Below are 27,029 nucleotides of genomic sequence, written 5' to 3' on the forward strand. Positions count from 1 at the left end.
GGTGATAGCCGTTGAAACGGCATTCCAGCCAAACTTATCCATACACAGCGTCTGGACAAGATTGTCCGGAGTTGTGCCCTCCCCGCTTGTGGAAATCATGCGGTCACGCATTGTGCTAAAACGCGAGCACACGAACAAAACGTGTTCCGCCGTTTCCTCTAAACCAGCACAAACCGGAAATTCGAGAGAATCCGCATGACCGAAACGATGTATGTACAGGGGATACTCAAAATAACTGGGACAGGTAAAATTTTCACTTTTCAAAAAATGTTCAATTCGCTGTAACTTTTCGAAAAGGGTATCAAATATTCTCAAATTTTTACTGTAAGTTCATCAACTAGTGTGTATCAGTGGTCAAAATTTGGGAAAGATCGGGCCACTCTACACGAAATTATAAAAATTCTCGAAAAAGGTATAATTATTCGATAGCCAACTTTGAGCTGTTATATCTCCGAATTCAATGATCCGAATGCAATGAAATTTTGATCATTTATGACTTATATAATGAGCTATTAAAAACATTTGACTAAACTTAAAATTCTTCACGCGAAAGAAAGTTATTTCGATTAGTTTATTTTTCAAATATAACACCAATTTATCCAAAAAATCATCATCGTTTCAAAATTCGATATAGTAATTATAGTTCATTAAAATTCCCTCTAATTGAATTGAATATTTTTATGTTTCAAAGAAAAGCAACCAAATAACCGGCATTAAATTGAAAAAGTAATGGGATGCATATGAAAAATAAATAAATTTACTGAAAACATATGGAATAAATTAAATCACCATAATTTTTTTTCTTATTAATAATTTCAAATGAAGTCAACTGTGTTTTAAAGTTCATTATATAAGTCATAAATGATCAAAATTTCATTGCATTCAGTTCATTGAATCCGGAGATATAACAGCTCAAAATTGGCCATCGAATAATTGTATGTATGTATGTAGGTAGCCACTATCCTAGCTTGAGTCTTGCTCTGCATGCAGTTCCACTTAGGCGCTGTCCATAAACTACGTAGACTCAATTTTGGCAATCTCAGACCCCCCCCTCCCTCCTCGTAGACTTTCGTCCATACAAAATTTTCGAAATTTCTAAGGACCGTAGACTTTGGCCAGACCCCCCCCCCCCCCGCCCCCCCCTCAGTGTCTACGTAGTTTATGGACAGCCCCTTAACAGTAAAGATCAATTTCATTACCACACTGACTTCAACATACCGCTGTATGAAGGACCAAAAGGGGGTGTGGCGGACCCGTAAGTAGAGATACTTACGCGAAATCCGCGGGTTTCAGAGAATCTCCTTCCAACAGTATGATCCAACAGGGTGAATAATGAAATTTACATTACTTGTCAAGCTTTCTACGGGATGGTTTGTCACAAGAAGGGCGCGTCAAATCCATTGCAACTGTTGGGATAGAAGAACCCATCTACAAGGATGTTATAGTTACTTCTCACCACACTCCGGCTGGCAATCCACTCCGTCGTACAGTTTCAACTTCAATGATGCGCCCTCCCAATCCCCATATATAGTTATATAGTCATATAGCTCAAAATTGGCCATCGAATAATTATACATTTTTCTAGAATCTTTATAACTTCGTGTAGAATGGACCGATCTTTTCCAAATTTGAACCACTGATACACAACTAGTTAATGAACTTACAGTAAAAATTTGAGAATATTTAATGCCATTTTCGAAAAGTTACAGCGAGTTGAACATTTTTTGAAAAGTGAAATTTTTACCTGTCCCAGTTATTTTGAGTATCCCCTGTATATACTGTCGGAAGCAACCATCGCCCGAAAAAAAACTGACTCTTTTCAAGTGTCTCTGGAATACCTAGACCTGTGCGCCGACTATATTTTGCTCGGCGGCGGCGGCGACGGCGGCATGAATCGGCGTGACCGAAATTTGACCTTGAAGTCAACATTGGCGAATCAAAGAAGTTGCAGAAAACTCTAGAATTTGTAGTCTGAGCTTTTTCATTGATGACATAAATTATTACGATTGAAAACCTATTTTTTGTTCCTGTTAGGGTCCGTCATTAGGACCATTTATTAGAACTATTGTGTATCCTTAGTGTAATGAATGTCGCATTACTCCATTGCCATTGAAGGACAATGCAGACTTAGTATCGATTGTGATACAGGTTGTCTTGTTTTATTAGAAGCAGCAGAAGTTTTCAAATTTGAGAATAAATCTTCGAAGAAATTCCTGGAGGAACCTTGAAGAAACTGCTTGAGGAATCTCTGAAAGAACTCGTGCAGAAAGTCCTGAAGGAACTCCTGGACTAATTACACAGCGCAACATTTTTTTTGTCTCAAGAGCAAACTTATGTGTCTCCGAAGGATTTTGGGTCGCTGAATCCGAATCCGGGCTCAGATGTGCTCCAGCACGTCACAATTTTAAGCTATACCTCAATTTATGGGGCAAAATATGCGATTTTGAGCTTTTTTGACTGCAAGCCATTGAGCATGGAAATATTTTTTTTAAGCAATCAAAAGGTTAATTGGTCAATTAACATCCAAATTTACGACCTCATGCAAAATATTTCGTTTTATACCTAATAAAATTTGACAGATTTAAGCATTTTATATTAGTATGAAAACTTGCATGCAACTTTTGGAGGGTGATTTGTATGGGAAATATGGTACCTAACATAAATCGCTTAAAACTATCAAATTCGATTTGGTAAAACGAAATATTTAGCATGAGTCGTCAATTTATATGTAAATTGACCAATTAACCTTTTGATTGCTTAAAAAAAATATTTCCATGCTTAACCCGTAAACACCCGGGACGATCTACTTTTGGTAGAAATGCAATATATTCTTTGTTTTAAAACATTTTACCCCGGATTTTTTTTTATAGTCCAGGGGAATAGTTGTGCTAAGAAATGCATGGTACCTCCCCCCTTTGCACCCTCCCCCCTTTTGCGGGGAGCCGAAAATACGTGGCTTTTTTGTATTTTTTATAAATTCTGCATGTTTTTGCTCAAATTTCATCGTTTTGCTAATCATCAATAGTTTTCACTGATCCTAGACATGCAATGTATTACTACCCATCATGGTCTGTTGAAGTTTTGATCCCAGAGCTATTCTAAGGCCTCCAAAATACTCCGAAGATTGTGACACAAATCTAACATTCTCAACCAAATTTTATGCACGATGAATGATCACAGAACATAGTCTACGGTACTCAAAAAGCCTCGAAACAACCCTAGAAAATTCACGGTACATGACTTGGGTGATCTAGGTCATCCAAACTACTCTGGAATTCATTGTCTTAAGATCTGAAACATCTATCATCGTTTGTGTTCACTCTGTTCAAGAAATTTAGTCACGTTGATGTCCATTAGACCTCACTATGCTATGAGCAACTTGATATTGTGGTAGTTGTACATTCCGTGAAATACAAATGGCCTCCAATACACTTTGAAGTTTGGGTTACGATACCTACATACTGTATCATGCTTTAGTTGTGAAAAATATTCGTGGAATGTAGTCTATACTGATGATGGAACCTCAGTGCACATCTATAATGCTTTTGGTACACTCATGGGATATTCCAGGCTTTCCAAACTATTCTGGAGTTAGTATCATCAAGGCCTATAGACTCTACACTTGTTTTTCTTCACTCTAACGGCATAATTCTTTCACGATTGTGTCTGTTGCACCTTATTATATTACGAGTATCTCTATTTGTTGTTATTTGGATGTCTGCTGGCATACAAATGGACCCAATGTATTTTGAAGTATGGGTCACAATATCTGTAAAACTTGGGATATTTTTATTGTAACGAATGCTCGCGGAATATACTATACGCTACTCTTAGAACCACAGAGTACAATTCTGATAACTTAGCAACATTCACTTGGTGATCTAGGTCATCCAAACAGTTCTGGAGTTGAGACCTTCAAGCTCTACAAGCTCTACTCTTGTATCTCTTTACTTTATCGATGTAATTCTTCCACGATTACCTCTGTTGTATATCATAATATATTGAGTATTTCTTTGTGTTCCTTGTGCATCCACTGACATACAAATGATCTTTATGGTATTTTGAAGTGTCGGAAATTACCCAAAAATTTCTCTAGGCGTTCCTCTGAAATTCCTCCAGAAGTCCCTCAGAAGTTCATCGTGATGTTCTCCGAGAACATCAACGAGTTCCTAGGGAATGCCTCAGGACTTCCCGTGAAATTCATCAGGAGTTTCCCAGCAGTTTCTCGAAAATTTCATCAGGAGCTATGCTGGAATTCCTTCAGGAGTTCCTCAGGAATTACTTCAAGAACTTTTCTAAAAATCGTGCAGGAGTTCCTCGGGGATTCCTTCAGAAATTCCCCGAGGAATCTACGGGAGTCTCCCAAAGATGTCGCCAGGCATTCCCTAAAAACTTCTCAAGGAAATTTTCTCAAGAGTTCCTCCAGAAATTTCTCCTGGGATTCTTCCAGGAAGTTTTCCAGGGATTCTTCCAGGAATTTTCCTAGGAATTTCTCCAGGGATTATTCCAGCGATTTCTCTAGAAATTCTTCTAGGGATTCCTTAAAGGATTCCATCAGGAATACCTCCAGAGATTCCTTCGTGAATTCCTCCATGGACTCATCAAGGAATTCATTCAGGTATTCCTCCAGAAATGCCTATCCGCTCCTTCAGTAATTCATCCAAGTTTTCCACCAACAACTAATCCAGGGATTTCTTCAGTATTCAAGGAATTCATCCAGAAATTCTTCCAGGGATTCCTCCACAGTTTCCTCCAGAAATTTTTCCAGGGAATAGTTCAGGAATTTCTCCAGGGTATTTTTCGGGTTTCCCGGTTAATTTCTCCAGAAATTCCTCCAGGAATACCTCCAGGAATTTCTTTTGGAATAACTGCTGATTTATCTATGAATTCATCAAGAGATTCCTTTAGAAATTCCTCCACGGTGTCCTCCAGAAATATTTCCAGGAGTTCCTCCACTAAATTATCCCAGTATAGCTCCAGCAATTCCAACAGGGGTTCTTCCCGGAATTCCTCACAGGGATTACTCCTCAAAGTCTTTCAAGAATTCTATCAGTCATTCCTCCAGGGATTCCTCCAGGAATTCTTCCTGGATATTCTCCAGGATATATTTCCGAAATTCCTCCAGCAAATACTCCAGTAGTTCCTTCAAGAATTGCTCCAGGAATTACTACAGGAAATCATCTAGGAATTGTTCAGGGAAACACCTCAGGAACTGCTTCAAAAAATATTCTAGGAACTCCTCCAAGAATAACTGCAGGAATTCCTACAGGAATTGCTGTAGGAATTACTACAGGAATTTCTCCAGAAATTCCTTCAATTCCAATTCTCGCGGGAAAAACCTAACGTGAATTCGGAATTACTTCATGAATTCTTACAGGAAATACTTCGTGAAATACTCCAGGAATTCCTTCAGAAAATAAAAATTGAACATAACTTCAAAATTTCCTCGCAGTTCAAGGAAATTGTTAAGAATTCCTCTAAGAATTTCCATGGGAAATTCTTTATAAATTCCTTCACAAATTACTGTATGAATTCTTGCAGAAAGTACTCCAGGAATTCCTTCAGGGTATTCTCCAGACATTTCTTCAAAAAATTCTTGAAGAAATTCCTGGAAGTATTCTTGTAGGAATTCTTGGAGGAATTCCTGAAAAAAATCTTCAAGGAATTCCTGGAGAAATTCCTAGAGAGATTCTTGGAGGATTTATTGAAAGATTTCTTGGAGGTCATGCTGAAGGAATTCATGGAAAGGAATTCTAGAAGAGATTGTTGGAGGAATTCTTGGTGGATGTCTTGGAGAAATTCCTGGACGAATTTTTGGAGGATTTCCTGAAGGAATTCTTGGAGGAATTCCTGGAGGTATTCCTGTAGGCATTTCAGGAGGAATTTCTGAAGGTATTTATTGAAAATCCCTGGAGGAATTTCCAGAGATATTTGTAAAGGAATCCCTGGCAAAATTTTGGGACAGATTCTTGGAGGAATTTTGACATAAATATTGGAGAAAGGTCTCGGAGAAATTTTTATTAGAGTTCCTGTTGAACTTCTTAAAAGAATTCCTGGAAAAAATCCTGGACGGATTCTTGAAGGAATATCTGAAGAAATTCCTTGAGGAATTTTTGGAGAATGTTTTGGAGGAATTCTTGAAATATTTCGTTGAGAAAAATTGAAGGAATTTTTGGAAGAAGTCTCGGAGAAGTTCTTGGAGAAATCCTTGCAGTTATTCTCGGTGGAATCCCTGGAGTTGTCCCGGGAGTATTTTCTTGAGGAATTTCTGAAGGTTTCCTGAAGGAAATTCTGGAAGATTTTTTAAATTAATTTTTGAAGAAAATTCTTGAAAAATCCCTGGAAGAATTTTAGGCGAAATTCCTGAAGGGATTATTGGCAGAAATCTTAGAGGGTTCTCTGGTGAAATTCTTAGGGAAGGTCCAGTAGGAGTTTTTGAAATTCTTGGCTTGGAGGGATTCTTGGAAGAATTCTAGGGGACTTCCGTCGAATCCTTGGGGAATTTTCGGAGGTAGACGTGTGCGCCGAAGCAGTTTTCACCGGCGGCGGCGGTTATAGTAATTTGAGGCAGCGGCGGCGGCGACGCCGGCGCCACGCCGTTCGTCCTATTCGGCGGCGGCGGCGGCGGCGTAATAGGCGTGACCATATATTTTTTAGTGAAATGCTAATAATGCAGAATTATTATTATTATTATTTATCTGTATTATCGAGATTTTTAGACCTAGGTTAGTTCATCTCCGGTAATACAGAATAATTTGTTTGCTTTAAATGCAATCGTCTATTTTGCGTGGAAGGTGTAAACGCTTGTGTAAACGTATGTATATCAGAGATTTCAATAAATCCTTGCAAGAATTATGCTATAAATTTTAGAGAGAATCCTTGAGCATGTTTACCAGAAAATTTATGAAAGATTCCTCTCGATAGAAATTTACAACGTCGCTCGTCTCTTCTTGGGATAGTTTTTCTAAAACTCATTTTAAATCTGTGCTGTCATGGTAATAACTGATTTTTTTAGTCCTGTTAGGGTTCTTTTCAGGAATTCCTCGAAGGATTCTTTCATCCGTTTCTTCAGGAATTCCTCCTCCAGGGGACTTCCCGGAAGATCCTCAGATAGTCCTCCACGTTTGGGATCGTAAACTTCTCTACAGATTTATAAAAAACCTTCCTTCATGAATTCTTTCAGATTTTTTTTCCAGCAAAGATTCTTTCAACAGTTCCTTAAGAAATCACTTCAGGATTTATTTCTTGACGTTTCTCCAGGAATATCTTAAGAATATCTCTTCTTGGAGTTACTGCACAGCATTCTCCAGTTTTCCAGGATATTTCTGCAAGACCTTTTTTCAAGAATCCAGAGGTATGTCCAGGAGTTCTTCAAGGGTTTGTTCTAAATCATCCTTCAACAATTCATAAGGGGATTTATTGAAGAATTCTTTTAGTATCTTTGTCTGCATTTTTTGCACAAATTCTTAATGAATTATTTTCAAGAATTCTTCCAGGAACTTCTTCATGATTTAATTCAGAAATTCTTCAAGGATGTTCTTTAAAAATGCCTTCAGTGATTTTATCAGAAACTAGTCCAAGATATTTTTTCGGAAATTATTCCAAAAAATTATCATTAAATTTTTCTTGAAATTTCTCCAAAACCATCTTAGGAGTTTTTTTTTTCTTACCCTGTTGGGGATTTTTAACTACTGCGTCCATTTAACTGAACTTTTGTGGTGAATCTATGGAGCTCTTTCAAGGACTATTACTGGAGCTCCTCCAACGGTTGTTTCTGAAATTGTTTCAATGAAATTAAATCTCATCAGGATTTTTTTTCAACATTTCTATAGTAATTCTTTCCGATAAACCTCCAAGAATAACTCATATATGTGTTATGTAATTTCATAAAATATTTCTGTAAATATCTGTGGAGTAATATCTCAAAGAACTTCCGGAGAAATCTCCAAAGGAAGCCCAGAAAATATTTCTGAAAGATTTGCAGGATGCATTCCAAAGAGAAACCTTCTAGTCATTTCTTCGATAACCCCTGACAATATTTTCCAAGGGATTCCTTGGAAGAAAATCGTTGAAAAATGTTTGAAGTAATCTCTTACTGTCATTCATTAAAAATCATTAAACTAGTGAAGTGATATTTCAGATGGCATTCTTTAGTAAGCTTTAGATGGAATTCATGGAAGAATTTCTGAAAGAATCCTTGGAGGAATTTTTGAATAAATTGTTTATCTAATTCCTGAAGATTATGTGAAAGAATCCTAAGGAATTTTCTGAAATAATCCTAGAAAGAGTTACTAAATGAATTTCTGGAAACTCTTCCTTAAGAACCCCTTGGTGAAATTCCTACAAGGATTTATAAAACATATTTAGAAAAAATCCGAGACAAATCTTTTAATAAAATTCATGGAGGATGTTCGGAAAGGAATTCGTAAACAAAGTTTTAAAAGAACCCCTGAAAGAAAGTCTGGAGAAATACTCAAACTTCTGTAAAGGTTCCAAGAAATTTCCAAAGTAATATATGTAAAATTTTCTAGAAACTGTTATTGAAGATATTTCCTTATTTCTTAAAGAATTCAAAGAAAAATTCTTAGTGGTATCCTTGGAAGAATTTCAGGAGGCATTACTGGTAAATAGGGTAGTGGAGGTATTTTGGACCGGGCAGGTATTTTGGCCCACCTAGGGAGTTTTATGATATTTATCACATAATCTCTTCTAAATCTTGGTAAATTTTTATTGGAACACGGAAAGTATTCAACTATGTGATGACTTTTATTTTGGATGTCAGTTAAATATGCTGTTCAGTATCAAAAATAGAGAAAATGTTTTCACTTCCAATGAAACGCAAGGAAAAGCATCAAAACCAAAGAAGGTGAAAAATTTGTAGTCGGCTTCGAAGAGGTATTATATTTTACAAATAAATATTTATTTCATGTGAATGTAGTTAGGGCCTTGTAAGAACTCAAAATAAACTATTCTTAACCTCGGTGGAGCGATAATATTTACTAAAATGGTGGTTTGAGGTATGGCCAAAATATGTTCAACATAATCAGATGTGAACATATTTTGGACCACCTGTCAGATCCATCTCTCCAGTTCCTTCTAAAGGGAGAAAATATTCATGCCAATGAAATGTACTCTAAAAACAGATATATAGAATAAGATGGGACCTCCCGTGATCTGGGTTGTTATACGTTTATTTCACAATGAGATTGTTGTGGGTTCGATTTGTTCTAACAACTTTTCGCCAAGTTAAAAATATCGATTCGATTTGTGTCCTAACAACTTTTCGACACGTTTAAATTTTCAGGTGTTCAGTCATCCAGTTTAGAAAAGTTGTCCTTCTCGGCAATCAATTGATGACTGAGACAATGTGTTATCTAATGTATGTTTTAAAATTAACGTATCATTCAAATAACTTTATTTTTGATGGCCTTTCCACTCATTACAATACGTATGGAATGCCTTTATATTTAGCAAAATTACTAGACTTTCACACTTCTATGAAGCGTTACGTAATTTATGCATGGTGACTGACGTCATGCAATAGTTAATAAATACACGTTTTGCGTAACATTTTTTTATGAAACATCATACTACAATGCGTAAAAACTGACAATTTCAACAAAATTTCATCTTTTACCGTTACGTAATTTTTAAACGCTCCCTGCTTCAAAAAATGAATAGAAAAGATGTAATCTTCATGAAGTTTTAACTATGTTTAAATTTTTGCTGAGGAGGATTTCATTTCATCAATCAATTGAAGTTTAATTTGGTGGGCCAAAATATGTGCACTTGGTGGTCCAAAATAAAATCAGGTGGTCCAAAATAGAAGCCCGAGATCCTTCAGGAGTTTTGATATTTCTTGTATTTACTACAACAATTTTGAGATCTGTTTGGCCTTTTTCGACAGAAAACATGTTGCTCTACGTAATGCCTACTGAAATTATCCATAATTTTAAGTGGGAACTTTATTTTTTCGCTTAATTGTTCATCCACTTCCTATTGTGGTCCAAAATACCTCCCTTACCCTACGTTAAGGAATACCCGGAGTAACTCATGAACTATATGATTTTCTTTTCAGAAATCACTGAAAGAATATCTACTAAAATTACAAAACAAAATTACGGAAGAACTTTTGAAAAATGTCCTAGAGACACTCCATGAAGAAGTTTATAAAAGAAGCCCTAAAAGATTTTTCGGAGTATCCGATAGAGGAATTTCTGAAATAACCCTGGGATATCTGTGTAAATATAATTTGAGTTCGGAACCCCTCGCCATGCTTTGAGGAGCGAGGAGTTCCGAAGAATGTGATAATTTCAGGGGAGTTCTATACAAAAAGAGTGCCATAGAAGGGAAGGGGGGAGGTATGTTGTGTTGGAAATTGATATTTTTGCGTGACCTTACCTATGGAATTTTCTAATAAATCAATGGCGCTATTGTAGGAGGATCTGAATTCTGGACTTTTTATTTCCAAAAAATAAAACCCTGTTAGATTGTCAGGAATCCATGGGTGGTTTTATGAAAGAATCTCCGGAAAAATGTCTGAAATAATCCATGGGGGAGTTTCTTAAGCATGGAGATTTTTTAGAAGAACTCATGGTGAAATTTCTGGAGGGTCGTCTTTAGAAATTTGTGAAGATTGCATGCAATATATGCCTCCAAGAATGTCATTCGTAAATTGCCATGCAAATTTTCCAAGAGATATGTGGGAGTATATGTTTGTGAACCTAGATCACCGCCAAGAATTTTGTTGATTATTCGTTATGGTTTACAAAAGAGACTTACTTTGTACGTAAAATAGAATAAGTGAGGATATTCAAAGTATTGCTGTTAGAAATCACTAAAGTAAACCACATAAAAATGTTACAAAAGATAGGCAAGAAGAACTTCAGAAAAATACAACTAATATATATACAGAAGAAAAAACAATAAAAACTGTTAAAAAATTGCTATCAGGTTTAAATAGGTGGTTCGTGAAGCGTTGGTGAATAAAAATCTTTGTCGTTTTCTCATCGGCGTGGGAAATTTTGTTCGGCGGCGTGGAAAAATATGAACAGCGGCGCGCCGAGTCAATTTAACTGGCGGCGGCGGCGTGGAAAAATCGTCGGCGACGGCGGCGCGGCGCGGCGGCGCACACGTCTATTCGGAGGAACTCCTGAGGAACATTCAGGAGCAATTCCAGAATACCTCCTGATGAAATTTTCGAGAAACTGCTGGGAGTCTCCTGAAGAATTTCACGGGAAACTAAAAACTCGTAGAAGTATTCTTGGAGAACATCACGATGAACTTCTGAGGAATTTCCGAGGAACGTCTAGAGGAGTTCTTGGGTAATTTCCGACACTTCCAAATACCATAAAGATCATTTGTATGTCAGTGGATGCACAAGGAACACAAAGAAATACTCAACATATTATGATATACAACAGAGGTAATCGTGGAAGAATTACATCGATAAAGTAAAGAGATACAAGAGTAGAGCTTGTAGAGCTTGAAGGTCTTAATTCCAGAACAGTTTGGATGACCTGGATCACCTAGTGAATGTTGCTAAGTTATCAGGATTGTACTCTGTGGTTCTAAGAGAAGCGTAGATTATATTCCGCGAGCATTCGCTACAATAAAAATATCCCAAATTTTTCAGATATTGCGACCCATACTTCATAATACATTGGGTCCATTTGTATGCCAGCAGACACCCAAATAACAACAAATAGAGATACTCGTAATATAATAAGGTGCAACAGACACAATCGTGGAAGAATTATGCCGTTAGAGTAAAGAAAAAAAAGTGTAGAGCCTATAGGCCTTGAAGATACTAACTCCAGAATAGTTTGGAAAGCCTGGAATATCCCATGAGTGTACCAAAAGCATTATAGATGTGCACTGAGGTTCCATCATCAGTATAGACTACATTCCACGAATATTTTTCACAACTAAAGCATGATACAGTATGTAGATATCGTAACCCAAACTTCAAAGTGTATTGGAGGCCATTTGTATTTCACGGAATGTACAACTACCACAATATCAAGTTGCTCATAGCATAGTGAGGTCTAATGGACATCAACGTGACTAAATTTCTTGAACAGAGTGAACACAAACGATGGTAGATGTTTCAGATCTTAAGACAATGAATTCCAGAGTAGTTTGGATGACCTAGATCACCCAAGTCATGTACCGTGAATTTTCTAGGGGTGTTTCGAGGCTTTTTGAGTACCGTAGACTATGTTCTGTGATCATTCATCGTGCATAAAATTTGGTTGAGAATGTTAGATTTGTGTCACATACTTCGGAGTATTTTGGAGGCCTTAGAATAACTCTGGGATCAAAACTTCAACAGACCATGATGGGTAGTAATACACTGCATGTCTAGGATCAGTAAAAACTATTGATGATTAGCAAAACGATGAAATTTGAGCAAAAACATGCAGAATTTATAAAAAATACAAAAAAAGCCACGTATTTTCGGCTCCCCGCAAAAGGGGGGAGGGTGCAAAGGGGGGAGGTACCATGCATTTCTTAGCACAACTATTCCCCTGGACTATAAAAAAAAATCCGGGGTAAAATGTTTTAAAACAAAGAAGATATTGCATTTCTACCAAAAGTAGATCGTCCCGGGTGTTTACGGGTTAATAACTTGCAGTCGAAAAAAAAACCAAAATCGCATGTTTTGCCCTATAAATTGAGGTATAGCTCAAAATTGTGACGTGTTGGAGCAAATCTGAGCCCGGATTCGGATTCAGCGGCCCAAAATCTGTCAGAGACACATAAGTTTGCTCTTGAGACAGGCCAAAAGTTAATTTTTGTTACGCTGTGTTATTGTAAAAACTATTGTACGAAACCTTGACGAAACTTCTGCAGTGGTCCCTGGTGGTTCTAGAATCTCTCTTAGAGAGATCCCTGCAGAAAATTCTGAAGAAATCCCTGATTGGAATTTCAGAGGAATTCCAAAAGGAATTGCAAGAAGAATCCTCGAAGGAAATCCAGAAGGAATTTCCGAAAAATTCCAGCTCTTGTTCGATTTTAATTGGTGTTTCTCGGTGATGATATTAAATTAAAATCGTAATTTGGTTTTACGTTTCAACCTACTTTTATTTTTCGGTCATCCTCAGAACTGTCATATAAAAGGAACAATAAACAATTTTTCACATTAATTACAATCACATAATTACAAACATTTACAATTTTCAAATTTCTAGACTAAACACTTACAATTTCCGCCGCGCTTGCGTTCTTTGGGGCGGCACACTTAATTCTAATTATCTATGTCATGTTCCGTCTCGGTGTCGTCTTGTTCGTCGTTGGTCGTCTTTCAGTTTGTGTATCAAGTTATTGTATGTGTTTGAGAACCCGTCTACGTCACGCTGTAAATTAACCGTCGTTTCTCTGTTTATCTTAATGTGAAGCAGAGGTAGTTCACATTAAGATAAACAGAGAAACGACGGTTAATTTACAGCGTGACGTAGACGGGTTCTCAAACACATACAATAACTTGATACACAAACTGAAAGACGACCAACGACGAACAAGACGACACCGAGACGGAACATGACATAGATAATTAGAATTAAGTGTGCCGCCCCAAAGAACGCAAGCGCGGCGGAAATTGTAAGTGTTTAGTCTAGAAATTTGAAAATTGTAAATGTTTGTAATTATGTGATTGTAATTAATGTGAAAAATTGTTTATTGTTCCTTTTATATGACAGTTCTGAGGATGACCGAAAAATAAAAGTAGGTAGAAACATAAAACCAAATTACGATTTTAATTTAATATCATCACCGAGAAACACCAATTAAAATCGAACAAGATCAAGTAAGCGGTGATCAAAGCCATATCAAGAAAAATTCCAGCAGGAAAACAAGAAGGACTCTAGCAGGAATCCAAAAGGAATTCCAGCAAGAATCTCTAAAGGAAGTCCTGCGGTATTTTCCAAAGGCATTCAAGGAAGAATACAGAAATGATTTCAAGGAGGAATCATCGAAGGATATTCATGAGGAATCCCTGGAGGAATTTACTGGAAAAAAACCCGTGGGAATTTTAAGAGGAATCCCAAGAGGAATCCCCGGAGGAATTCCAGGAAGATACCCCGAAGAAATTTCAGGAGGAATCCCCGAAGGCATTCCAGAAGATAACCCCAAAGGAATTCCAGGAGGAATTTTCGAAAAAATACCATGAGGAATCCCCGAAGGAATTTCAGCATAAATCTCCGTATTCATTCCAGAAGATAACTCCGGAGGAATTTAAAAAAAATCGCCGTAGGGATTCCAAGAGGAATCCCAAGAGGAATCCCGGAGAAATTTCAGGAGGAATCCCCGAATAAATTTCAGGAGGAATCTCCAAAGAAAGTTCAGAAGGAATCCCCGAAGGAATTCCAGAAGATAACCTCGAAGGAATTCCAGGAGGAATCCTCGAAGAAGTACCATGAGGAATCCCCGAAGGAATTATAGGAGGAATCCTAGGAAATCTCAAACTCCTTAAGAATTTCAGAAGATAACCCCGAAGGAATTCAAGGAGTAATCCCTGAAGAAACTCCAGGAGGAATCCCCGAAGAAATTTCAGGAGGAATCCATGAAGGAATTCCAGAAGAAACTACCGAAAGTATTCCAGGATGAATTCTCGAATGAATCCCAGGAGGAATCCCGACGGAATTCCAGGAAGAATTTCCGAAGGGATTCCAGGAAGAATCCCCGAAAGAATTTCTGGATGATTCCACGTAGGAATTCCAGGAGGAATCACCGAAAGAATTCCAGGAGGGATCCTAGAAGGAATTCCAGGGGGAATCTCCGGAGGAATCCCCGAAGGAATTTCAGGAGGAATATTCGGAAAAACTCCAGGAGGATTCCCCGTAGGACTTCCAGAAGATAACTCCGTAAGAATTCCAGTAGGAGTCCCAGAAGAAATTTCGGGAGGAATCCCCAGAAGAATTCCAGGAGTAATCCCCTTAGGAATTCCAGAAGAAAACCCCGTAAGAAATCCAGGAGAAATCACCGAAATAATAACATGAGGAATACACGAACAAATTCCAGCGGGAATCCCCGAAGGAATTCCAGGAGGCATCCCCTAAGAAATTTCAAAAGGAATCCCCAAAGGAATTCCAGAAAAAATCCACGAATGAATTCCAGGAGAAATTCCCAAAAGGGATTCCAAGAGGAATCCCTGAAGGAATTACAGAAAAAACCACTGAAGGAATTCCAGAAGGAATGCTCGAAAGATTTCCAGGGGATTTTTTTCAGGAAGGAGGTAGGACTTCTAGGAGGAATATCAGAAGGATTTCCAGGGCAAATCTCCGACGGCCCCACAGGAAGAATACCCCAAAGAACTCCTGGAGGATTTCCGGAAGGAAATCCTGAAGGATTCCTAAATAAACATTCTGGAGGATTCCCTGAAAAAAATACTGGAGGAATTTGTGTAGGAACTCTATCAGAGATTCTTCAAGGAAATCCGGAAGATATGCTTAAAAAACTCCTAGAAAAATCCCTGGTGACTCCTGTAAGAATTTTTGTGGGATCTTTTGGAGATATCTCTAATGTAACTCCTGGAGACATCCGTGAATCCTCCAGGAAAATTTGCGAAAGAACTAATGAAGCGATCCTTGAAATAACTCCTTAAATACTTAAATACTTAAAGGAACTTCTCGAGGAATCTCCTAAGGAACTCCAGGAGAAATCTTAGAAGGAACTCTTGAACTAATCCCTGAATGAACTTCTGTAGGAATTTCTATAGACACTCCTGTACAGGAATCCCTGTACTTTCCTGGAGGTATCCTCAGACCCTCATGTAAGAACTTCTGAAGAAAATCCAGGAGAGATCCCTGAAAGATCTCCTGGAACCAGTCTTGTTAGCGATCACAGTCTTTGACACCTTTTTGTCGATATTCGGCTGCCTTTGTCTCCAACATTCGCAGCACAAGCGATCAAACTACTGTCCGGAACAAAAATGTCAAATGAATGCGCTTGACCACGATTGCGTCTTCGGGAGATGGTTCGGTTTTTGTTATTCCTGTCATTCCCATAAAGAGAGCTATTTTCTATAAATGTATGTGTCGTATTCGATTTATCACACACGAATAAACTAATATTATACCAATCTTAATCAAAATTGGCTGAAATCTTGCGAAAAACCGGAATTAGACAAATGTCACCGTGTCAGATGACGATGATTTGATCCACTTTTTTGTTTATTGATCTTCGTTCTGCCGCTCGTGTTGTGTGTAAGAGGTAGCGGTCGCGCTCGAATGAAACAAAGCAAGCTGACACCCGACCACGGCAACGAAACGAAGGTAGTGAAAAGTGTCGAATGTTAACCATCCTGCCTGGAACAGAAGCTGTTCGGATAGGTGGTATGGTTCCTTAGAGCAGCTTTGCTCAGTGAGCAGCTCAAAGCTAAAATTGATATATTTAGTTAATATGCGAAGATAGTATAGATTCCATTACTTTCATCTAGTCTCCCGTTTTAAGAACTTATCAGAAGCAGGATTTAGTCGATCTCGATTGCAGTGCAGGCAAATACTCTAAAGCAATTTTGTTAGTTATTGAGAAAATTCCACAGAAATCGGCACTATTTCAGTTAGATTACGAATTCAGTTAATTGCAGTAAGGAGTAAGAAATATTAACAATTGAAAAAGATTAAAAAAAAATCAATTCACTTCAATAGCATCTATCACGTTAGAAATTCTAGCATGTTTTTGCATCCTCCTTCGTTGGTAAATTTAGCTGACGTATTGTCCGACGTTTCTCTATTGTCAGGGAACGCCTGTCATCGAGGTCCACGTCGGGTGCAGCAATGATGTCAGGGCAGAAGGAATCCCTGAAGGAATTCATCAGGAATCTATATGAAGAAACATCTACAAAACTCCCTTAAACTCCTGGAGGAATTTCTGAAGGAACTCCTGGACTAATCCCTGTAGGAGCTTCTGAACGAACTTCAGAAAGAATCCCTGAAGAAAAACCTGTTGATTTTGTTCGAAGAATTCCTGATGCTGGCGTATTCCTGAATCCTCTTGGAAGAATCGCTGAAGAAACTTTTGGAAGATGTGAAGAATAAGAATTAAGTAAAAATTCACTAATAAAAAATAACCTCTTGAAGAATTCCTGAGGGAGCTCCTGTTGGAATATCTGAGGGAACTTCTGAAGGAATCCCTGCAGAAACACCTGTAGGCATCCCTCAATCCTCCTGGAACTACTGGGCAGATCTTTGAAGGAACTCCTGGAGAGATCGCCGAAGAAACTTCTGGAGCAATCCCTGAAAGAACTACTATACTGCACGAATCCTCGAAATTCCTAAATAAGCTGCTGAAAGGATATCTAGAAAATCTCCATGAGGTATCTCGAAGGTATTCCAAAAAGAATCCCCAAAGGTACTTTAGGAGGGATCTTAGATTCTAGGAGAGGTCCCAGAAAGAACTCCAGAAGAAATTTCTGAAACAATTCTAGGAGGAATCCTGGAATTTTACAGAAAAATCTGAAGGGGTAATCCCTAAAGGAATTCCTATAAGAGCTTCTGACGGTCCTCCTGAAACGATCCCTGAAGAAACTCCTAGAGAGTTTCCTAAAGTAATGCCAGAAGAGATCTCTGCAGGAATACCAGGATAAATCCCTGATCCCTGAATTCAAGAGGAATTCCTGAAGTAACTCCTGCAGGAATCTCTGAAGGAACTCCTGCACTAATTTCTTAAGGAAATTCTTTGGAAGTTCCTGAAGGAACTTCAGAAGGAATCCCAGAATTAACTTCTAGACTCCTCTCTGAAGGACCTCATATTTGAATGCCTAAGAATCCTCTGGATGAATCACTGATAGTGATAGATCTCCAGGAAGGATCGCTGAATCCTCTTAAAAGAACATCTGATGGAACTCCTGGAGTAATCCATGAAGGAACTCCTGTTGGAATTCCTGGGAGATCTAATAAAAAAAACATTATAAAATGGCTAGAGGCATCCCTGAATCCTGCTGGACGAATCTCTGAAGGAGCTCCTAAAGAGATCTCTACCTATAAGAACTTCTGCAGAAATACTGGATTGGGATTTTAGAGTAATCTTAAGGATTCCTTTATCTTGATATGTGCAGTAAAACACAGTGGTCGAAGTTGAAGAAAGAAACGTTTAATGAACTGTTCTTGAGGAGAGTTGAAAATGGAATAAACAATGAACTTTTAGTGGATACGCAGTCTTTATTCTTGAAAAGGGGTTTATTATCTACCCAACGTTTCGGCACTTAGGGATGGTGCCTTCATCAGGGGGAACTGGAATTTAGTTGATTTATCTGTATCTTAACTAGTTTTGTTTGACTTACAATAATGTTCTCGTTTCGTCTCTCGTGTTTCGGCTAACTTTAACTGTCCTGACTCTAATTGTTTGGTACATGCTATGGGGTAGATTTGTCTGGTTAGTTATTTTAAATTTTACATGTCACTTTTTGTCTATAAATTAATTAATTCTTACACTCAATAACACTTCGGTGAACTTATGTGGACATATGCTGGTTTGTTGCACGACATCAAGACTATCTATCAACGAGACAAATCTAGTAAGAAATCGCAGACCACCGAAGAATGACAATATGCCGATATGGCATCAAGACCACCATTTAAAAATAGACTAATAGATAATAAGAAGAATTGCGCCATTAGCAAAAAGTCCACATAAGTTCACCGAAGTGTTATTGAGTGTAAGAATTAATTAATTTATAGACAAAAAGTGACATGTAAAATTTAAAATAACTAACCAGACAAATCTACCCCATAGCATGTACCAAACAATTAGAGTCAGGACAGTTAAAGTTAGCCGAAACACGAGAGACGAAACGAGAACATTATTGTAAGTCAAACAAAACTAGTTAAGATACAGATAATCAACTAACTAAATTCCAGTTCCCCCTGATAAAGGCACCATCCCTAAGTGCCGAAACGTTGGGTAGATAATAAACCCGTTTCAAGAATAAAGACTGCGTAGCCACTAAAAGTTCAAAGTTAAGAATTTCAGTCGATCCTTGCAAGTAATAGGAATAAACATTTTTTTCTTAGTTGGTAGCAATCAACAAGTTGCTAAGTACGTCTACATAACCAATGATGTCTTCGATGCCGATAACACCAATTACATTACCAATCACACCTCTTTATCGGTCAATCCAAGGAGTTTCCAAAGTTCTTGAAAATGAGTAGTGTCTAGTGCTTTTGTGAAAACATCAGCTACCTGCCTACTCGATGTGTTTTGCTCGCTTGCATCAGCATTTTTGGCCATTGAGATACATCCGTGATTATCTTCATAGATGATGAACGATTCTTGTGGTGACATCACTTCCAGGTCTGTAAGGATTCCTTTCAACCAGATGCCTTCCGAGACAGTCAGGCTCAACGCGCCGTATTCCACTTCACTGGATGATAACGCTACAGTTTGTTGCATCCTACTGGCCCATGAAATCGTGTTTCCAACGACATGAAAAATTAAGCCATTCACCGATTTCCTATCAACTGCATCCGAGGCCCAATCTGTATCAGCATATCCTAGCAGGGTGGTAGAGTTTTCTTTCTTGTGTACTGCCCATAACTGCATATTTGTAACATTTGCATATTTTGCTGGTATTGAGTTATTATTGGGGATCATCATCAAATCACAACTGCTTTCGACCACATGAATAAAAAAATCAAGTTTGTTCTAGGATTTATGAAAAAAATACCAAGTCATTTTGTCTCATTGACCAATGTGACCGCATAACAGTCACACTAGGAAAATAGACTGGCTTTGAAGCGTGACATCAATCATACTGAGGTCCGATTTATTTTTTGACTATTCCCCCAGCATACAGGAAGTGCTGTAGAAAATTTTATTGCTATACGACTGATGACAAATTTATGGGAAATTTTTTAAAATTCGTTCCATTTCTATACTATTAAAAGTTTCAACTTTGGGTTCCATTTTCTCCAATGCCTACTTTTGTCGAATGTTACTGTTATGCGGTTATGGGCAGTGTATTGGAGCTTCAAGTTCTTCTACCCTTTCAGGGCTTGCCTACCCAAGCAACACACATGTTATATAAAAGTCACGACAGCGCAAGTTTTGGTTGTATAGAAGTTAATTTGACGTAATCTTAACATTGTGTTGGAATAACGTCAAATAAACGTCAATACAACCAAAACTTGCGCTGTTGTAACTTTAATATAACATGTGTGTTGCTTGGGAATGATAGTTTCCAGGGTTCTGCTGATAACTACCAAGGTATCCAACGGAATAGATGATGTCGGGGCGAACACATAACATGATGTACATGATGCTGCCAAGGAGCACCCTATATGGCTGGTTTGTTGGAACTCCATCAGCAGTTGGCAGCTGGCAGCCTATCTCCATATGCGTTTTAACAGGATTACAGTCTTGCAAACCGAACTTGGTCAAAATACGATTGATGCCAGCTTCGTGTGACAGGCACAGTCAACGTAAATAATGATGTAGACATTTCCGTGACTGTTGATCTTGACCTTGATCTTGACATAGAGGCAATAATCATGTTTTGAACGTGAAAATCCATTTTGTAGAAGCAGCATCGTAGACTTTGCTTCAATCCATACAACGATTTTCGCAGCTTACTCACAAGATTGGATGCTGCCTTAACGCCTTCCGGAACTGCCGGGTAAACCTTTTTGTCCAGATCGCCGTATAGAACGCTGTCTTGACGTCTAGTTGCTGGATGTGCATCTTACGCTGAACAACTACAGCCAAGACAGTCCGAATTGTAGCCATTTTTGCCACCGTTGGAGAAGAACACGTCCAGTTCATAGAAATCACCTCTCAGCGGACACAACGCAATCACCGAATTCTTGAACTTCATTTCTCCAACTGTCGGTCCGAAACTCACCGTTACGCCCGCTTTGGTCAGACGCTTCACCGACAGCAAGTTTGCTCGTAACTCCGGGATGAACAGCACGTCGTAGATGGTCATATTTACACCTTGACGGTTGATTCCGCAAATCGTCTCTCTGTGTCTCGCAATCATCGACTGGTCGCCTTTTGCCACACCGATAACGACAGGTTGCTCCAGCTTCTCCAGTGACTTGAACACCGCCTTGTCATTTACGAGATGATGGCTTGCCCCGGAATCCAGCTTGAATGTCACCTTGTCACGCCTGGCATCCACAGATTGCTGGCGACCAACCATGAACGAAACGCCTTCGGATTCAGCAACTACGTTGGCTTTTCCTTGCAGCTTGACACGACAATCCTTTGCCATATGACCCTTCTTCAGGCACCTTCTACACTTTCCCATGAACATACGTGGCTTTTGCTTGAATCCAGCGAAGGCTACAGGCTTCACCTTGGTCGTATCAACCATCCTGTCAGACTTTTCCAACTCTTCCGGCAGCAATCGCTCACGTACAACTTCCAGGGTAAGGTCCTTTTCTCCGAGATTCTCCAACGCCGTCACGAATGGATCGTAGGATTCGGGCAGCGTCACAAATAGTTGAGAGACCATGTCGGCTTCTTCTAGCTTCGCGCCGGCTGACTTCGATTGTCTCACCAACTCGTCGAATACCTTCAAATGGACCTTGATAGATGCACCTTCCGTCATCTTCAGTCTTACTAGCTGCTTCCAGACAAACGTTTGCGACGACACCGACTTCTTGGCGTACACATTCTCCAAAACGGTCCAGATTTGCTTCGCAGTGGTCTTCTCGCGGATCAGATCCAGAAGATCATCATGGATGAAGGATATAATCACGTTCGCCGCCTTGTTGTTCATCTTGTGAGGCTTGGCTTGATCCTCCTCAGCAGCTGGTGGGTGCTTGGTAACCACATCCAATAGCTCGACGGACTTCAAATACCTCTCCACACAGAACTTCCAATTTCCGTATCCGGTTCCGGAAAACGGGATTATTCCGTGAACCGCTTCCTTCCGTGAGTCGCCCATAACCTCTTGATATGTGCAGTAAAACACAGTGGTCGAAGTTGAAGAAAGTAACGTTTAATGAACTGTTCTTGAGGAGAGTTGAAAATGGAATGAACAAATTTTTCTTAGTTGGTTGTTGCAAAGTACGTCTACGTAACCAATGGTGTCTTCGATGCCGATTACACCAATACTTTAAAAATCTCCAAAAACTCCTGAACCAAACGAGTTTTCTTGAGTAACACTGAAGAATGGTGTAGATCCGTTGGTCCGCTCCCGAGCTTATTCGTGACATACAAACACCATTCCATTTTTATTTATATAGATTTTATGCTTATCCAAGTGCATTCATTACCTTAGCGCCTAGTTGGTTCGTCGCATGGCCTGATGCACCACGAGGTGCGCCTTGAGCTATCATTGGCTAATCTATCCAGCAGGATTTTCCTAACATAGATTTGAAAGACTTCATTATAGGACAGTTTGAACGACCTTCAACGTCACAAAGTTTTATAATAATATCAAGTAGACTTCAGGTTGGTCCAGTAACCGCGGTTGATTATGCAACGTTACTCAATATAACAAATATGGCTAATGTTACGAGTGTAGACCTGAAGTTCTGAACTCCAAAGTAGTTTGGCTGATCTGGAATATCCTTATACTGTATCTAAATGACATTTGAGTTTTTAATAGCGTCACGGATCCCAGTAGATTATGTAATGCTATTATTGATGCCAAAAACACATAACATTATTCTTGTAGATTTGAACTTTAATACTTGACAGTTGGGAACACCTTGAACATCATGTAGGGTAATTTTCAAATGTTGCACGGCAACAAATTCGTCAATTGTTGCACACCTCATAAGAATAACATAGACTGTGCAACAATAGGCGAGTTTTTACCTGTGCAACAATTGGAAAATTACCCTATTTCTTATATTCAGACGAATGAAATTCTGGCTTTTGGTGTGGAGCTGCCTTAGGGTGACTTTAAAAATTAGTCAACTGAAATCGTATCTATTCGGTTGGGGAACCTCGTCTTTGCAGAAGATTGCTATTGTTATCATTCAACAAGGTCTGCCCCAAATTCAAACAAATGGCTCGAGCTACCAAGTCATAAACTACGAAGGTGAATTGATGCTCCCCATCCAGAAGCCAATCACCCCTCTGAAAAATGACTTACCGATTTGACTCCACGGCAGAACTCTGCTCCGATGACCACCGCTATGAATGCTACCACCCATCACAATCCACCAGTGATGACTTTGCACCGTCACGGTCGTAGCCGTTTCACGTCCAGCAGTCGTCCGCACCGAGTCGATTGCCGCGATACATTTGATGTTCAGCTTGGCGTGGTCCACTCCCTTGGGGAACAGTCTATCCACCGGTAGGTGCATCTCTAGCGTACGGTACCGCAGCAGATAGCTATCGTTGTCTAGGGTGGTTTCGTGTGGAGGCTGCAGGTACTCGATTGGAACCTGTTGTGAATGGGACAGTGGTGTAAGTTCGTGGAAGCTAAGGCTTGGTACATTTAGAAATGGGAGCTACCATTTCTAAATTGCAGCGAAACAATACATCGTCGTTATCAGCCCAACTCACCGGTTTATCGTTCACGAAAAAGTGCAGCCTCGTCCCGAGACTGGACAGATCCGAGGTGCAATTGGCCTCGAGCGTCTCCCCCGGGTGATACGTTGCCCCCAACCCACTAATGATGGGATCGTGCTGGGGCAGCACTTCTACCGTCATGTTACGGCTGCTGTTGGCCAACTCGAACTGCGGTGCATCGCCGGAAATTTCACACCGATACTCGCCACCGGAATGGCGCTCCAACCTGGTCAGCCGTATCCGGCACACGAACGCGTTGCACTGGTGCCCGTCCGAGGCCAGCTGTACGCCCTCGACCGGGAAGGTGCGCAACGGTGGGATGATGGCGGGAGCGTACCTGCACGTATGAAGGATGAGAAATACAGAGGAATGCGTTCGATTATTTTTGGGTTTTGCTGTCAGGTATGGGGGAAGTGATTGAGCTTCGGACGATGTGAATATGCAACTTGTTGATACAACGCAAATAGTTCTACAATTATGATAGAGTTCTATTCCCGATTATCACACTATCAAAAGCACTTTTTCTTTTCATCCAAGAACAAGATCTTTCCTCGGCACGGTAAAGGCTAGGTAATGTCCATTACACAGACCCAATTAAGGTCATTATCCCCTTTCCAGCAACTCCGCTGACGAAACCTGAGGGAAGATTAGATAACCAACTCCAGTTGTGGGAGCAATGATGGTTGTCTGAAAGGAAAGGTACGGTTACTTCTTCAAAACCGAAGCGTCTGTTCTCTAGATTTGGAGCGGCTCATGCAAGGGGCAGCTGATCCAACCACCATTCGTTATCGTAGCGTTGCAGGAGGTGTGTTGATTAGGATCTATGGCGCGAACATTTAGAGTTTATCATACCATCTACCAGAGCTGTGACACGCGAGCTAGTAACAGATTTGAAGACATTGATATACCACCTGGACAACTCAGAGGGGGAGGTAGTTTAGAAAAAGTCTACGTTTGTCTGTTCACAGTTTTATACCATACCAGCTGTCCCGGCAAATATCGTACTGGGAAGGTGCGCAAAGGGGGGTGTGTTTATTGTCATACAACAGCTCCCTAGAGAAGTCCCCCGCAACTTCATCTGTATGGGAGCCTCCCCCCCCCCCCCCCTTTCAGAGATCGGAGGAGTCTCACCCTATACTAAGAACCTTCTTCGGTCACAAAAGTACCCAAATACAAAGTCCTACGCCGATCGGTTGAGTAGTTTCGCAATCCATAAGGGTCAGGTCAGGGTGACCATATGGAAAACAAGCGAAGGAGGACATTTAGACCAAATTTGGTTGAAAAAGGAGGACATTTGTATAAAAAGAAGGAAGCCTACGTAAGCAGCAGTAAATACAAAACATATTTTACACTAAAAAGACACTTTTTTGTATTTGACTTATAATGCATTTTTTTAGACGAAGCGGACAGGTACGCAGCGGATAATGCGTGCAAACATAAAAACACTACCGGGAAACTCGAAAAAATACCGCGGCAGAAAAACTCAAGTGTTCCGTCGTCAAGCGATAAACATTTATTCCAATCATAAACAGCTAAACATACATTCATCGTTGTCATACATACATTCACTGCCATTGTCTTGGTGACGTGCACAAAACGAACTGTCAAAAACATGCACAACAGGGGTGTCGGCAATTAGGCCGACACTAGGGGGTTCGGCAATCAGGTCGAATACCGGACGACCGTTGCATTTTCTCCAACACTCCTCCTCAACGGTTGGCCTTCACAAGCTTCACTCACTACTATCGAGGCTCGGTGTTCAAATTTCCGGCGTCGCCGACGGTTCCCGTTGCTCCTTCCAACTACTTTCAGCGCATGCTCGACCGTCCTCAGTTGGTACTAACTACCTCGGCGATCTCCCTTCACGATCACTTCACCGGCTGCATTCGCGATGTCGCAATCATTCTCCCGGAACACCACATGGAAACCCTTCGACGTCGACACTTTCACGGAAATCAGCCACTTCACTACCCAAGTAACACACTTGTCACAGAAGAGTCACGGCGGCGCAGGTTTTTGTTGCGCAGAAGTTACAGTGACTTACTTCTAACAAATAAATACTTACTTGCTAAAAGTCATTATAACATTAAAATGTCCTTGTCATCAATAGTGTCAAAGCATTGCTTGTCGTTGCACTTGCACCGCTGTCCACAATCCACCCGCTCGACCAGAAACAAAACGGCACTTCTATCCTTCACTGCGGCTTGCTTCGCGGTCGACGACTTGTTCTTCTGCTTCTTTCCACTTGTTCGCACTTCCTTTGCAACACCGGACAATCTCGCTTCACTTTTCTTCTTGCAATAAAACATCTCCTTCTGGGAGAATCACGAATGCTGAAACTTTTCAGCGCTTTCAGTTCGCTGGGATGTTCACTTTTCCCAGACCGCTTTTTCCGACGTTCGAACTCGTCTAGAAGCTTCGACTTCACTAACACTACCGTGAGATCCGCATCCGGCCTGCTTTCGAGAGCAGTAACCAGTCCCGAGTACGAATCCGGGAGGTTCCGCAAAATCATTGCCACCTTCAGGGAATCATCTAGCTTCTGTCCAGCTTGCGTCAGTCTGTCAAAAAGTTCTTCCACCTCGAACAAATGGCACTCAAGATCACCATTTTCCAGCAGATTGACACTACACAACCGCTTCAATAACGAGACCCGGGAAGTAACCGTCACTTTTTCATGGTACTGCTTATGATTGTTCCAAAAGTCCTTCGCACTAGCTGCCGCACGAATCAACCCATACTTCTTCAATACACAACCCCATCGTCGCGCGGGCCTTTTTATCATCTTTCTCCCACTGGCCAGGGTTCACAGCTTCTTGCTTCGGGGTATCAATCACATACCACAGTTCTTCCCTTGTTACCAGCATCTCCATTCTGAATTTCCAAGTTTGCCAGTTGCGGTTGTTCAACTGGACAAACTTGCTCAGCACGTGAAAGCACGAAAGCACTACCGGGAAACTCGGAAAAATACCGAAATAGGGGTAGGCGGGGCATTATGGACACACGGGGCAGAATGGACACCCCCAATATTTTGAAATATGCGAACTTTTTTGAACTTTCAATGAATGGAGAATATAGTCCATTTGTCTAAAACGTAGTTTCAGGAAAGAAACATTTGAAATTAAAATTATACTTGATTTTACACGAAAAAGTTGCTTCCTCCGTTTTTTGTGCATGGAAATTATAATTTTCACACCATCTAAAATAAGATTTAGTGATTAATTTATTGCAGGTCGATTAAAACCTGATATTTCTAGAACACATGCAAGTAGTTTTGCTGTATCTCCATGCTTAACATGTTTATATTTTCTTCTTTATTATATCAAAAATCAAATTTGGAAATATCTTCTACTGCCGGGGCAAAATGGACACTCACCTTTTTGAAAGAAGCGGCAAGGGAAGAATATAAGCTAAATCACAAACCAACCAAATTCTTCGATTTCGGTACATTTCCGGTTAAATGTTCACTATAGTAGACATAGGGTGAAACAAATTGGTCAAAAAACGACAGCAGTGGAAAATAGTTGTTCTAGGCACAGCTGTACATGCCGACAAAAACG

The 27,029-nt window shown here is 39.8% G+C and overlaps 1 protein-coding gene across 1 annotated transcript in view; it reads right to left on the reverse strand.

The window, feature by feature from the left end:
• The window catches only part of LOC109427463 (uncharacterized), a 191,400-nt gene that overhangs the window by 11,833 nt on the left and 152,538 nt on the right, over positions 1–27,029 (reverse strand). The window contains exons 3-4 of the mRNA XM_062845611.1: positions 23,464–23,806; positions 23,048–23,342 (exon numbers count right to left, since the gene is read on the reverse strand). Of these exons, the coding sequence (XP_062701595.1) occupies positions 23,048–23,342; positions 23,464–23,806 (638 nt within the window). The remainder of the gene's footprint in view (positions 1–23,047; positions 23,343–23,463; positions 23,807–27,029) is intronic.

The sequence above is a fragment of the Aedes albopictus genome, chromosome 1 (assembly GCF_035046485.1).
Source record: "Aedes albopictus strain Foshan chromosome 1, AalbF5, whole genome shotgun sequence".
In the NCBI taxonomy this organism is placed as follows: Eukaryota; Metazoa; Arthropoda; class Insecta; order Diptera; family Culicidae; genus Aedes; species Aedes albopictus.